The 16,754-nt window shown below is 43.2% G+C and overlaps 1 protein-coding gene across 1 annotated transcript in view; it reads right to left on the reverse strand.

The window, feature by feature from the left end:
• Positions 1–12,653, reverse strand: part of LOC308333906 (A-type voltage-gated potassium channel KCND3-like) — a gene marked incomplete at both ends in the record, with an annotated part of 109,982 nt that extends 97,329 nt beyond the window's left edge. Inside the window, one exon of the mRNA XM_080790429.1 lies at positions 11,545–12,653. Coding sequence (XP_080646555.1) covers positions 11,545–12,653 — 1,109 coding nt within the window. The remainder of the gene's footprint in view (positions 1–11,544) is intronic.
• Positions 12,654–16,754: the final 4,101 nt, after the last annotated feature.

Here is a 16,754-nt window from a genome sequence, read left to right on the forward strand (position 1 = left end):
TGAAATAGTGAGCCTCACGATAATGGTAAATGGTGCATTTATATAGCGCCTTTATCCAAGGTGCTTTACATAGATTGTGTCACACACACATTCATATACCAATGGCGACGGAAACCATGCAAGGCACCAACCTGCACATCAGGAGCAATTAGGGGTTCAGTGTCTTGCTCAAGGACACTTCAACACTAACTCTGGGGGAGCCCGGGTTCGAACTGGCAACCTTGCAACCTTGCGGTTACCATCCAGCCACTCTACCCCTGAGCCACGCCGCCCCACATGAGTAATGATAGTCCTGATGCTCAAACTCAATCATGAATTAACAAAATGTGGCATCACCTAAAATCAGAGAAAACAACTAGAAAAAGTGCTCCTCGGAGCATAGGTCTCCGCCAGGTCAGGTAGGTTATTATTGTGGCCTCCTGGTGGCGCTATAATAGGCCAATGTGAAAAGGGCGGAATTTCATCCTCGGCCTAGTGGGAAATGGGAATGTGTGTGCAAAAGTTCACCTAGTGGTTCAGCTTCAGCTGTTGAGGCCGTACTCCAAACCGACAGACAGACGTGAACAGTCATTGGAGAGGTTTGGCACCACTCAAAAAGAGAGATCCCGTCAATTGAATGGAAACCAGAGACTTGAAATTCCCCGTAAATGGGCACTTTTGGCAATGAAATAGCGGAGCTACAAGTAAAGCTCACACGCTGAGAGCTTGTAGATCAGCTATTTTCGAGGCATGACCCTGCACTCGTACTGATGTGGCGTAGGACAAATTCTTTCAACGCAAAATGCTGCATTCAAGTGCCTGAATGGAACAATGCTCCTCCAACATACAGACAAGTAGGTTCAGCCAACCTTTTCATGCAGCAATTAAAACATTTCAATATAAGCAACATTAATCCTCCACCAACGTACTTTCTCACTAATGAGCATGACAGGCAGGCTGAGAAGAGAAAGCACAGAGAACCTCCCCCCCCCCCTCCCCAAACCACTGGACAGAAAAATCACACCCATGTGAATTGAGGGGCGTGCTTATCATCAGACACTATGCTATTTGCATAGACATTGTCTAAGCAAATAGTTTCTAAGCACGTTAAAATTCTCCATTCAATGTCAATGGGAGTTCAATGTTTGTGTAGGAAAAAAATAAAGAGTAAGCCGATTTGCTCAGACACTATGGCGCAAAATTCTCCATTCATTGTCAATGGGAATTCAATGTTTGTGTAAGACGAATATCTACACTAATAGCTGAATAATAATATCTCAAAATAATAAAGCTAAATTTCCAACGAGAATTGGGAAGATGTGATCTCCCTGATTCCGTGCCCGTGATACGAGGCGAGCGGGCGCGTTTTGGACTAACTGTAGTCGTGAGAGGCAGGCTTGGGTAACGTCAACATAAAGTGCATTACAGCAGTGGTTCCCAAAGTGGGGTCCGCGATTTTTGCCAGTGAATTATGGTATGTGTGATATGTGAGCTTACCATAATCACAGTAATCCTTAATCATATTCCATCATTCAAAGGCCTTTGGATAGAAATAAAATAGACCCCCTTTCCAATGGCATTCTCGTCTTTACACAAGAATGGTCTTCATAGAAAACGGCAAAATAAAGTATCGTTTGCTGGGGTCCCTTTAGACAAGAATGGTGTTTTCAGGAGGTGAAAACGCAACAAAGTGAAACCACCTCCATGAAAAACTGTTTTCCCCCCAAGGGGTACCTGGGCCAAAAAAGTTTGGGAACCCCTGCATTACAGTATGTTCAATATCAGAAACGGTTACAGCAGACTTGACTTTGGCTAAAAGCCTCAGCTGATAAAAGCTGGATTTAACAACAGGCTTAATCCGTTTGTCAAACATAAAAGCGACTGTCCAATTTGACACCAAGGGTAGTGACCACCATAAAGGCTGTCTATCACTTCGCCTCTGAGAATAATAGATTTTCCTCTCTGGCTGTGCTATAGGGGGGCCACTTAACACCAACACTAGGAGGACGCAACAATCGGTACCATTAGGCAACAGTTTCTGTCGTGTATGAGAGATAGATCAGCGAGGCAGAGAAAGAGAGAAAGAGAGATAGAGAGAAAGACACAAAGGACAGAGAGCACATATTTCACCCACGCAATAACCTGAAGAGAGAGTCACTGCGCAAAAAACAAGGATTAACAAGGATTAACCTAATAAAACTATTAAATTCACAAAAGTATAGCTATGCTTTGCGTCACCAGAGCGAGCCACACACTTCCTTTTTTTACTCAGCAAGTAGGATATGCGGCGGGAGAATAGTGCTTGATGTCTTTACGGGGCTGCCTGGAGCCACACATGCAGTCATATGAGCCAGACGGCATGGGTTTGTAAGGCAAGCAAGCGCTCCCCGCCCCCAGTACAGCTACAGAGCTGCGGAATCAGCTGGGAATGATATTAAGTGATTGAAGGTGTGGTTTATCGGTAACCACGGTAACCACGGTCACGTGGCGGTAACCAGCCAATCAGAATAAATTATTGGGACTAACCATTTTAGAAAAAGATTTTTTCCTCTACATAAATACAAGGTTGTCTTATTTAGGTTTCATCCTGTGTTTTTCGTGAGATTGCTTTAATGAGCATCACGTCTGTCACAGACATACACAGAGTTCAGTCAGGAAACCTCAGAGCTCTTTAAATGAGCATCACGTCTGTCACAGACATACACAGAGTTCAGTCAGGAAACCTCAGAGCTCTTTAAATGAGCATCACGTCTGTCACAGACATACACAGAGTTCAGTCAGGAAACCTCAGAGCTCTTTAAATGAGCATCACGTCTGTCACAGACATACACAGAGTTCAGTCAGGAAACCTCAGAGCTCTTTAAATGAGCATCACGTCTGTCACAGACATACACAGAGTTCAGTCAGGAAACCTGACTGCTGCCGGCCCTTTAATTGCGCCTTCTCAGCATCATGTGCACATGATTCACTTCATCCAATCACACACTCATTCCATCTTCATACCGGCTATTTAAACTGGAAGTTTGCACTGCTCATCCTGCTTGCTGCTGCATTTACTGATACTGCTGCGCTGCTGTCTGCTTAAACTTTAGCTGCTCACCCTCCTCCACCCCAGGTCCCCAGCTAACACCTGTCGTTTTGGATCCGCTGTTTAGGTATGGGGGATTCTGAGTCCCTATGGTTGGGACTGATGCGCTTGATCAGAGTACCTAAAAGCAGATCCAATTCATCGCCAAACTACAATAAATATATTGCTCATTTGTATTCAATAAATGTGGCCAAATTTGACTGAGGGACTTCCATTGGATTTTTTGGAATTTTCATTTTGTCATGTCATATGAAGGGAATGGAAGCTTCAAATTGACATATTGGTTGTTCAGTTTGACCCACCAGTTTTGGAGATATGGCTTATAGAGTAATGTCTCGCAGAGAAACAGCGAGTTGAGAAAACAGGCTTGAAAGGTTCACTTCTGTGGTCTGTAACATTACACCTAGCTACATGTTTAAGCATTTATTTCATATTTCGATTTCAGCTCTGACACTTATTTCAGACATGCTCTAGTATGTGAAGAGTCTGCCTGTGCTATTAACTAAATTCTCCTCTGGTGAAAAGCTGGAGGTTGCGTGATGGCAGGCTCTCAGTCAGAATCTGGTCACAAATATATACCGGTACCGTATTCCATTTATTCTTGAGTTGTCCTGACTGAATACATTTAAGGTTACATTTCAAATTTAAAACAAATAGCGTATAATGATGCCATGAGAACTGTACTCAAAAAGCCTAGATGGTGCAGTGAAAGTTAAATGTTTGTGGCTGCAAGAGTCAATACTTTTCAAGCTGTTCTCCAGAACTTCATGCATAGATTCATGTGTCGCTTGGATGAGTCTGTGAATAGCATCATCATCAGTATAAATAACCCTGTCAAAAGTTGCACTAGATACTGTTTTTCATTGGATGTATATTGTATTTTGTATGTTTTTCTATGGACCCTGAGTCTGCAATAAAGGCATTCATTCAAATTGGATTATTATTTAAGAAACTCAATAAATGAAATGGGATAATACTGTCTCCAACACACATAAACACAAAGATTCAGCCAACATTTTCTATGCTGCATACTGCAGGTCAATGTTTCTATGCTGCATACTGTAGGTCAATGTTTCTATGCTGCATACTGTAGGTCAATGTTTCTATGCTGCATACTGTAGGTCAATGTTTCTATGCTGCATACTGTAGGTCAATGTTTCTATGCTGCATACTGTAGGTCAATGTTTATATTCTGCATACTGTAGGTCAATGTTTATATACGGCATACTGTAGGTCAATGTTTATAGGCTGCATACTGTAGGTCAATGTTTACATGCTGCATACTGTAGGTCAATGTTTATATACGGCATACTGTAGGTCAATGTTTACATGCTGCATACTGTAGGTCAATGTTTACATGCTGCATACTGTAGGTCAATGTTTCTATGCTGCATACTGTAGGTCAATGTTTATATACTGCATACTGTAGGTCAATGTTTATATACTGCATACTGTAGGTCAATGTTTATATACTGCATACTGTAGGTCAATGTTTATATACTGCATACTGTAGGTCAATGTTTCTATGCTGCATACTGTAGGTTAATGTTTATATGCTGCATACTGTAGGTCAATGTTTCTATGCTGCATACTGTAGGTCAATGTTTATATACTGCATACTGTAGGTCAATGTTTCTATGCTGCATACTGTAGGTCAATGTTTATATACTGCATACTGTAGGTCAATGTTTCTATGCTGCATACTGTAGGTCAATGTCTATATGCTGCATACTGTAGGTCAATGTTTATATGCTGCATACTGTAGGTTAATGTTTATATGCTGCATACTGTAGGTCAATGTTTCTATGCTGCATACTGTAGGTCAATGTTTATATGTTGCATACTGTAGGTCAATGTTTCTATGCTGCATACTGTAGGTCAATGTTTACATGCTGCATACTGTAGGTCAATGTTTACATGCTGCATACTGTAGGTCAATGTTTACATGCTGCATACTGTAGGTCAATGTGTATATGCTGCATACTGTAGGTCAATGTTTCTATGCTGCATACTGTAGGTCAATGTTTATATGCTGCATACTGTAGGTCAATGTTCATATGCTGCATACTGTAGGTCAATGTTTCTATGCTGCATACTGTAGGTCAATGTTTCTATGCTGCATACTGTAGGTCAATGTTTACATGCTGCATACTGTAGGTCAATGTTTCTATGCTGCATACTGTAGGTCAATGTTTACATGCTGCATACTGTAGGTCAATGTTTCTATGCTGCATACTGTAGGTCAATGTTTATATGCTGCATACTGTAGGTCAATGTTTCTATGCTGCATACTGTAGGTCAATGTTTCTATGCTGCATACTGTAGGTCAATGTTCATATGCTGCATACTGTAGGTCAATGTTTATATGCTGCATACTGTAGGTCAATGTTTACATGCTGCATACTGTAGGTCAATGTTTCTATGCTGCATACTGTAGGTCAATGTTTACATGCTGCATACTGTAGGTCAATGTGTATATGCTGCATACTGTAGGTCAATGTTTACATGCTGCATACTGTAGGTCAATGTGTATATGCTGCATACTGTAGGTCAATGTTTATATGCTGCATACTGTAGGTCAATGTTCATATGCTGCATACTGTAGGTCAATGTTTCTATGCTGCATACTGTAGGTCAATGTTTCTATGCTGCATACTGTAGGTCAATGTTTACATGCTGCATACTGTAGGTCAATGTTTCTATGCTGCATACTGTAGGTCAATGTTTCTATGCTGCATACTGTAGGTCAATGTTTCTATGCTGCATACTGTAGGTCAATGTTTACATGCTGCATACTGTAGGTCAATGTTTCTATGCTGCATACTGTAGGTCAATGTTTATATGCTGCATACTGTAGGTCAATGTTTACATGCTGCATACTGTAGGTCAATGTTTCTATGCTGCATACTGTAGGTCAATGTTTACATGCTGCATACTGTAGGTCAATGTTTCTATGCTGCATACTGTAGGTCAATGTTTACATGCTGCATACTGTAGGTCAATGTGTATATGCTGCATACTGTAGGTCAATGTTTACATGCTGCATACTGTAGGTCAATGTGTATATGCTGCATACTGTAGGTCAATGTTTATATGCTGCATACTGTAGGTCAATGTTTACATGCTGCATACTGTAGGTCAATGTGTATATGCTGCATACTGTAGGTCAATGTTTACATGCTGCATACTGTAGGTCAATGTTTATATGCTGCATACTGTAGGTCAATGTTTACATGCTGCATACTGTAGGTCAATGTGTATATGCTGCATACTGTAGGTCAATGTTTACATGCTGCATACTGTAGGTCAATGTTTATATGCTGCATACTGTAGGTAAATGGTAAATGGTAAATGGTGCATTTATATAGCGCCTTTATCCAAGGCGCTTTACATAGATTGTGCATTACATTCACCCATTCACACACACATTCATACACCGATTGCGGCGGAAGCCATGCAAGGTACCAACCAGCACATCGGGAGCAATTTGGGGTTCAGTGTCTTGCCCAAGGACACTTCGACATGTAGACAGGAGGAGCCGGGATTCGAACCGCCGACCCATGGATCATTGGACGACCTGCTCTACCTCTTGAGCCACAGTCGCCCCGTAGGTCGCCCCGTAGGTCAATGTTTATATGCTGCATACTGTAGGTCAATGTTTATATGCTGCATACTGTAGGTCAATGTTTCTATGCTGCATACTGTAGGTCAATGTTTACATGCTGCATACTGTAGGTCAATGTTTATATGCTGCATACTGTAGGTCAATGTTTCTATGCTGCATACTGTAGGTCAATGTTTCTATGCTGCATACTGTAGGTCAATGTTTATATGCTGCATACTGTAGGTCAATGTTTCTATGCTGCATACTGTAGGTCAATGTTTACATGCTGCATACTGTAGGTCAATGTTTCTATGCTGCATACTGTAGGTCAATGTTTCTATGCTGCATACTGTAGGTCAATGTTTATATGCTGCATACTGTAGGTCAATGTTTATATGCTGCATACTGTAGGTCAATGTTTATAGGCTGCATACTGTAGGTCAATGTTTACATGCTGCATATTGTAGGTCAATGTTTACATGCTGCATACTGTAGGTCAATGTTTACATGCTGCATACTGTAGGTCAATGTTTACATGCTGCATACTGTAGGTCAATGTTTACATGCTGCATACTGTAGGTCAATGTTTACATGCTGCATACTGTAGGTCAATGTTTACATGCTGCATACTGTAGGTCAATGTTTACATGCTGCATACTGTAGGTCAATGTTTCTATGCTGCATACTGTAGGTCAATGTTTACATGCTGCATACTGTAGGTCAATGTTTACATGCTGCATACTGTAGGTCAATGTTTATACGCTGCATACTGTAGGTCAATGTTTATACGCTGCATACTGTAGGTCAATGTTTATATGCTGCATACTGTAGGTCAATGTTTATATGCTGCATACTGTAGGTCAAGGACAGGAGCTCTGTGTCTCCAGACGAGCTGACTCTGGTTCATAACCTCAGAAAACTGATGAATAATAATATGGACTTCAAATATGTCAGTGCCTGGACTGCTTCGACGGAACAGGATCTGATCGGTCCAGAGGACACTTGCCTCAGGCAACTTCCACACTCTCCTCATCTCATGCAAGGCATTCCAGGCAAGTTGCCTGGAATGCCTTGCATGAGATGAGGAGAGTGTGGAAATCTGACATTGGGAGGAGGCCTCAAAAGGTGGCTGTGCATAGCTAAGTGGACTCAGTACTATTATACTGCATGTATGGGGCTGAGACATGGAAGCTCACGGTACAGCAGGACTCAGTACTGTTATACTGCATGTATGGGGCTGAGACATGGAGGACTCAGTACTGTTATACTGCATGTATGGGGCTGAGACATGGAAGCTCACCGTACAGCAGGACTCAGTACTGTTATACTGCATGTATGGGGCTGAGACATGGAAGCTCACGGTACAGCAGGAAAAGGCTGGTGGCTTTTCAACTGATTGTGAATGACCACCCTGACTTAGGACCACTGTTGTGTTGGATGGGGACATGTTCTAAGATTAGTGCTTTTGTAACACTCGCTATGCATCGGATCCCATGTGTATACATTATATACTGTACATCCCACTGTTTCTCAACCAATGGTCCATTGACTACTAATAATTTCCTAATAATGACTCAACCAGACAATCCGGTGCACTTCCCCCTCTTGAGATTCCAACTCCCTTTTTCTGTTTTCTTGACCTCCAACTTGTCAGTAAATGACTACATGGACAGTCATCATAGGTCACCAGGTCATTCAGTTAACTGTTGGAAGGATTCTTTTTTAACCCATTCTGGGCTGGAACCCCTTTTGGCGTTTTAAGCATCAGGTTATAATTTAGCTATTGAAAAATAGCAGATCTACAAGCTCATAGCGTGGCACAGAGTGACGCGCTACGAGCTTATAGGTCTGCTATTTTTGAAAAAATATGTGTGGCTGCAAGAGTCAATACTTTAAGTTTTCAAGCTGTTCTCCAGAGCCAACCTGAGGCACAGCCAGGAAGAGATAGAGGTATAGAGGTGCTCTGATCGATCGGTCGGTCACCGATCTGACGATTTTCACTCGAAACGACTCGATCAGTGATGGGGCAATCTATACCCGATCTGGAGAAACCGATATTTTATACCATTAAGTGGTATAAAAGTCAATCAGATATTATATAGTATAATATCGTTTTGCATCTTTGTGACAGGCAGTCTCCCCTTCCTCGCCCCACACACACACACACACACACACACACACACACACAGGAACAGTTTTAGCGTGGGTTATGACATCGGCCGATTGTGGGAAAAACAATCGTGATCGTCCCCCAAAAAACCTGATCGGAGCTGCTCTAGAAAGAGGCTCATCACCACCTACGTAGACTGCAGCGCGACAGCTGAGCGACAGTAACAACACTGCAGAGCTCCAGACCCTGATGCTAGACAGGAGCAGAGCCATCTAATAGAAGAGTTACGAAGACCCTGATGCTAGACAGGAGCAGAGCCATCTAATAGAAGAGTTACGAAGACCCTGATGCTAGACAGGAGCAGAGCCATCTAATAGAAGAGTTACGAAGACCCTGATGCTAGACAGGAGCAGAGCCATCTAATAGAAGAGTTACGAAGACCCTGATGCTAGACAGGAGCAGAGCCATCTAATAGAAGAGTTACGAAGACCCTGATGCTAGACAGGAGCAGAGCCATCTAATAGAAGAGTTACGAAGACCCTGATGCTAGACAGGAGCAGAGCCATCTAATAGAAGAGTTACGATATAGAGGGGGAAGAAATAGAGCGCTCGAGCGCTGTTCATGCAGCCTGAACTGAGACAAGCTGGAGTTGGAAATACATTGTTTTCAACGAGGGCGGCGCAAACAAAATAAGAGCCATTGTAAGCATGTGTGCAACATGACAACTGTTTTAAAGTATTGTACAGTAACAACTAAAGTCTCTTTAATGTTTATGTTGTACTATTACTACAAAACAATCTAAAATAAAGGGATTTAAGATCATTAAAGCTGGGCTGTCCAATGCATTTCTGCCTACTTCCGGTCCAGGACTTGTACCAGTCGCGAGTCCCCATTCTCAATAGAAGTCTACGTAGGAGAGCCTCCATTGGACTGGCCCCATGAAGTGAACGCAGTTTGCGTAACTATGTCTATATCTAAGGCTCTGGACAGGAGGTGGTGGAGAAGGCCAACGAATCAGGAGTACAGACTTTGCGTCAGCTAATCCGCACTCTCGCATTGCACGCCGCAAATTGCCAATAAACATTGAATTCCACTCCGGATGCTGCAGGACTACAGTTGGTCAGATAGAAGTCCTTAAGTCCTTGTATATAGACGTTGTTGTATATAGGTTGAAATAAAAGATGGAGAGCAGAATTATATTGTGTGTGGACATTCCACTTTTTCTTCATGTTATACACTAACAACCGACACATTTTTTTAAATCTGGCGTACTTTTGGGTGATCGTTCTCACTAATGAACAAGACACAGGCAGACGAGATGAGAGCAAGTTCAGAGAGACCCCTTGAGACACTAAAAAAGGTAAAAACGAAAGCCCAATTAGCAACAGGACACCTTTGAAATGAATGACTCCTTTGAAATGAATGACCCCCCCCCCGCCGCAAATCAGCTAACCAATCACAGGCAACAGGCATTCTGATTGGCCAGTATGAGATGATTTCTGACAAGAGCGCTCTTCACTTCACATGGGTGTGATTTTTCTTTAAAGAAGTGATATGAGGTAGGTCTGCTCTTTTTGGCGAACGACACCGCCGTACTACAGAATATCAATGTAGGTATAGAACTGAGACTATAGAATGTGCACTTGCTTGCTGTATCACAGCCTTGTCTTGATCACGATTGAACGGTCAAATTCTGTAGTCGCACTGGTGCTACAAATTGAAATTTACAACTTGCACGGTGCTATTTCTAGTATAATATGAGTACCTAGTCGCACTGTCGAGCCCTGCTCGTACCAACACACTGAGAATATATTCAGTTTACCAAAACATCTTCTGAAGAGCATACAGTGTGTTTCTGTTCCATTCTCATATTGCAGCTTTCAACAAGGTAAAGTATGCACCCACACGATCTTTAGTGATTTAAAAGAAGCCATTACAGAATTCAGTTTGTGACCAGCTGTGTGTGTACAGTGTGGGAGTTCTAGAGCACAGCACAAATCAACAGGAGCATTTAAGGCCTATTCATATTCCAGTTTTAGGTGATAAGGTGACCACTGAAACGGTGGTTAGTAAAAACAGAGAGATGTGTTTGGGTGAGCGGTGAGTCGATTATGAATAAGCCTTTATGCCAGCATTTCTCTCAAATAAAATCTGTTTTCGAATGGAAGTGGTGAATAAACAAAAGTTTCAACAGGAAGCGAAGGTTAATGAGTAAATGACAATCTTGTCAAAAAGGAAAACAATAAAAAATAAAAACCCACTAGAACTAGCATCATACTAATCACGTCCTCAGGGTACAGAGAAAGCTTCCATCTTTTCAATAGGCAGAGTCAAAACACTTAACACTCTGTTTAAGCACTAGCTCTGCTCCAGCACATCTTCTGTAGCCATGTCCTTATTTGGCCAGCTCTAACTCAGGCAAAAACCAAGAGCGTCATGAGTTTACACACTGGTAGATAAATGCAACAGTGGCTGCCATTACTCACTCTGGCAGTCTCACATAAGCTGCTGAGGAGTGAAGTACAGTATAGGGCTACGCTACTTTAAAATGCACACACACACACACACACACACACACACACACACACACACACACACACACACACACACACACACACACACACACACACACACACACACACACACACACACACACTTATTGCAGTTATGATATTCCTAAATAATGTTTCTACAATATCCTGCAATGCATGCAAACACAATGACAGTATAGGGACAGAGTGTGTTTTTGTTTTGGTGCTCACCCCAGCGTGGTCATGGTGACGATGGTGTACCAGAAGGAGGCGGGGATGCTGGTGAACTTGGTGGAGGAGGAGCCCTTCTCGGCGTAGAACATGACCGTGGCGAAGATGATGATGGCCATGGTGAGCGAGAAGAGGAGGAAGCCCAGCTCCGAGGCGCAGCTCTTCAGCGTGTAGCCCAGGATGCGCAGCCCTTGCGAGTGCCGGGAGAACTTGAAGATGCGGAAGACGCGGAAGACGCGCAGCGTCACGAAGGCGCCGCTCACGTCCTCGTTGTCCGTCATCACCAGGCCGATGTAGTACGGCAGGATGGCGACCACGTCGATGATGCTCATCACCGAGCGCATGAAGAAGTAGCGGCTGGGCGCGGCGAACAGCCGCAGCAGGTACTCCACGGTGAAGATCATGACGCACGCCGTGTCCATGCAGAAGAACGCCACCGTGTAGCGCACGCCGCACGGCACGTCCTTCTGCGTGTCCGTGGCGCCGCACGGCACCGTCTCCACCACGTTGGTGATGACCGAGATGGCAATGAAGAAGCCTGTGACGTAATAGAAGACCAGCGCCATGGTGGAGGTGTGCGGGTTCTCGAAGGCCCGCCACATGGCCTCGCGGAAGGTCATGTTGGGCGGCTTGATGTCGCGGTTCTCCTCCTGGTCGTCCTGGAGCCGCTCGGCGTTCTCCCGCTTGCGGTCCTTGTACTCTTCGTAGCAGCAGTCGCCGATGATCTCGGGGATGATGCCGAAGAAGGCCAGCTCGTCGTCGTAGGCTGAGATGCACTCGTAGCGCGGGTAGTGGAGCTTCCCCGTCCGGTAGAAGTTGAGCACGCTCCGGAAGGTGTCGGGGTCCCGGTCGAAGAAGTATTCCTTGGTTTCCTCGTTGAAGAAGAACTCCTTCTCGTTGCTGCCCAGCAAGGTGTCCGGGTAACGGTCCAGGGTGTTTCGCCAGGTCTGGTAACGTCGACCGCTGACGTTGAGGACGATGAGCTCGTCCTGCCTCTTGCTGTGGTCCCTTATCGGGGCGACGGGCATCGGGCAGTTGGCTATCGGCATCCAGCCGATCGCGGCTGCCCTGGCAAAGGGCAGCCAGGCGGATACTCCTCCCCCGGCCATGATTTCACAGTCTTAGGAGAAGTGGTCTACCTCCTCTGCCCTTCAAACTTCCTCGAATTCAACTGTCATCTATTAGGATAGAAATGAAACTGTCAAAAAAACAGGGAAATATAGTGAATATGAGTTATGCACTGTGCCAATGCTCTGACACACACACACACACACACACACACACACACACACACACATTGATTGAAAGTCAATGTCAGAGTGGAGTTTACGTTTTCTATCATACCACTCTCCATTATAGGCTACTGTACTGTCCAATACAGTAGAAATATCCTACTTCCATGCAGGTCAAGCCATTTGTGCCAGAAAAAAGCACAAAAGAGCAATGGAAAGGTGATTGATTGAAGTTTTTATTTCACAGTTTGCAGAATGGGTACATTTCAAACGAAAGCACAAGTCAATACTAAAACTGTTACTTTGTGGGTCCACCATTTGCAATTCATCAGAACACTTAACAAATATACATAAAAAACATTAAATCATCATAAAGTAACAAAGAGGAAAAAACGTGTACAGTATGGGGAGAAAGGGGGGTGTGTGTGTGTGTGTGTGTGGGGGGGGGGGGTAGCCTGAACATGTTCCTTAAGTTATGCGACCATAAATATCTGACAGCTATATAGTTGAAACCAATTTGGTCTCATAAAAGTCAGAACGTTTGGCATAAATACAAAAAGCGGAGGGGGCGTTGTGATAAACTGATTAATTTGATCATTGGTCTTACAAAAAAAAGTCAAGGCAAAAAAACATCCAGTTCAGTGGCTATAAACACTTCAAGACAATCAGTCTCAAAGCTATTTGCAGAGTCACAGTCAGTGGCTGCAGGATGCTCGGATTGCCTTGAATTGAAACCTGTTGATTCGCAATTCAAGAAGCAGCTCGTTTAGTTATTATCTAAACAAGCTGCTTCTTGAATTGTGCTAATAAGCCTAATTGCCAACAGCAGGGTTTTTTTTTTTTTAATGGAAATAGCTTAGTCGTTGGACATGTGTGAAACACGAGAACATTAAAGTAATAGGCCTACACTATAAAAGTAGGCTGTATTAAATATAACCCTACATTAAAATAAAATTACACTCACCGATAAAACCCCACCCCACGTGTTTGAACGGCCGGGACCGAAAGAAAGAAAGCTTTAAAGAGTCCAATAAAAAAAGTGCGCTGCGCGTCAGGAAAAACAACCGGAGCCATTCCGCGAAACAAGACAGATAGGCTTAACTAGTGTACATTACAGCCTACACCTTTCTCTCACGACAACCTAAAACACATAGAGCCCTATCCCAGTTCGTCTACATTGTATGAAGTCAAACTGAAGGAGTATATGTTTACAAACCTGACAAGCGTCGATCTTTTCCGAGCTGCGGTGAGGGTGACATCCTCTCCGGATTTCTACATTCTGGCTTGTGCGCTTGTTTCAAAGAAGTGCATATGATGAGAGAGAGAGAGCTCTCCACCACAAATTTAAAGTCACTCCTCATCTCAGCCTCAGCAGCTAACATCCATCTCACTCTAGTCTGTTCCCCTCCCCTCCCCTTCCCTTCCGTAAGTTCCGTCCCCTTCCGCGAGCCCTAACCCAGTGGTGGAAAGTAACTAAGTACATTTACTTAAGTACTGCAGCCGGCTTTTCTTATACGGTAAGTATTAACGTTTCCCAATTTTACTTTTAAGTTTTATATAAATGTCGGGTCCAAATTATACTGTACTTTTACTCCACTACATACCAAACATGAATTGATTCCACAATTTAACCAATTAATTCCTCAATTCACAATTTAAAATACACATTTTAAACAGTGTCACGCATTACTCATCAAAATATCCACATATAATAATTAGTACTCAATTTCCTGTGTTACACAAATCCAATGTTGGTATGTTCCCTATACACAAACCCACAGTTGGTATGCTCCCTACACTGGAGCCATGCAACAATCAATCAACAATTACAATATATAAATCAAAGTCAAACAAATATCACTCTGCTACATACACAATAAATAATTCAAATTTGTAACCCATTTGTGTCACAACATTCCTGTTATAGCCTATGGGAGTGGTTCCCAAACTTTTTCACGTCAAGGGCCCGCAAATTGACAATAATTAGCCCGCGGACCCCCATTTGAAGACGGCTCTAGCAGTGATTCTCAAGCATTTTTATTTCAAGGACCCCTCCAGTTTGACATGCATTAGTCTACGGACCCCCCATTTAATGGCATTTCTATCTCTGAGACCCCAATTTAATTGTTAAATCAATGTTATCTTAACTCTGAGAGTGTACAAATGGAACCAAATGGACCCATTAGGGTCCATTTGATTCCATTTGTACACTCTCACTCAAGGACACTTTGAGACCCATGCACTGGTGTAGCAGAGTGTTTCCAGTGAGCCAACACAGCAGCACCCTGACGCTGTTTGACCAGAATGGACCTTCAGAGTCTTTGTTCATAATAGGGAAATAGGAAAGTGGCCCAAGTTCTTTCCAAAATGGTGTGTAATGTGTATGCATAATAGCCCATTGTAGTAGTAGTATAGTTGTTGTTGTTGGTGATGCTGTGTGGCATTTCCATGCTTTATTTAAGATTTAGGTCAGTGCAGTACATTACAGTATAACCAAGGGCAGAGAGAGGATTTATGTGCAAGAGAAGACAGGGGTCAGATTCAAATACCGGGTCCTTGCACATAAGGCAATAAGAGCATATTAATGGTACGACTCATGCACAACTGGCTGAGCCACCGGAAAATGGAGTTATTAAATTTCACTTTCATCTCTGTAGGACTGGAGAGGCCAAAATTTAAGTCATGCACAGCGGGGTTCCACCGGGCCTCAAGACGATTTAATGTTAGGCTGGTGCGGTGCATCTCAGGACGGGAACAGGACTGGTATAGTAAGGCAATGCTTCTGTCATGACCTCACAGAGTTGCATTGACGTCGAAAAACGTTGTCGTTTGTACCTGTAAATAAGAGGCTTTTTAAGTCTTAGTGCCCCCATCTATCAGGTACATTTTGTTCATACTGTACAAATGTTACATTAATATTTCCCAGATGTCCCATACCAGTCTTGCTGTTCATTGAAGATAGAGATGTCTGAAATTTGTATTTTCTATATTTAGAAAATACAATTGATTGGTATTAATTGGTATTCACATTTTGCAACAAGATACTTTTACATGTAATTTTTGCCATCCCTGAATGAATAGGCCTACTTGTAAACTCACTGAGCACACTACATGTCTCAGCTACAAACTAATAAAATGAAAGAATAGTTTTTTACTGTTTTCAGTCACTTTTATTATAGTATCTCATTAAATGAAAAATTGTGAGTGAGAAAAACAGTGTGTGTGTCTTGTAACACACACACACACGCGTGCGCGCGCACACACACACACACACACACGCACACGCACGCACACACTTCACCTTTAAACTCCTCATACTCATCCATTGTTTTTGCTGTAACACAACAATCAAACCCCCTTGGGAAGCAGATAGTATATGCCAACGCGAGGCCTTATGAGCATTGTCATCAGAAGGAGAAAGCATCACCATCTCTGCTTCACATCTCCCACTTCAGTCCCACTCAGCACAGTCTGTGTGTGTGTGTGTGTGTGTGTGTGTGTGTGTGTGTGTGTGTGTGTGTGTGTGTGTGTGTGTGTGTGTGTGTGTGTGTGTGTGTGTGTGTGTGTGTGTGGGCACCTTAGGGACTGCATGCATGCTGCCTGCAGCTGCACGCACAATGAAGGCCTCTGGATGTATGGCTCTGAGTGTGGACCTTCAGAGGACAGAGAGAGAGAGAGAGAAAGAGAGAGAGAGATAGAGAGATGGGAGGGATACAGGCAGGCTTATGTGAAAAGGTGAGACCGGAAGAGAGAGATAGACAGAGGCAGCCAACGAGAGATAGAAAGGGACAATATGGAAAAGCATAGATAAATCTATGGAATATCACGGTTGCCAATTGTATTTTTCTAAATCTCATCACGACTTGAACAGCTCTAAGGCGCGATTCATACTCTTATTTTAGCTCTGTAGAGCCTACAATGTGACGTCATTTGAGGTTCGGGGGGATGGGTACTGTCCTAAAGTCGTCTCTTTGGTGC

Source organism: Protomyctophum bolini (genome assembly GCF_963924005.1).
Source record: "Protomyctophum bolini genome assembly, chromosome: 2".
In the NCBI taxonomy this organism is placed as follows: domain Eukaryota; kingdom Metazoa; phylum Chordata; class Actinopteri; order Myctophiformes; family Myctophidae; genus Protomyctophum; species Protomyctophum bolini.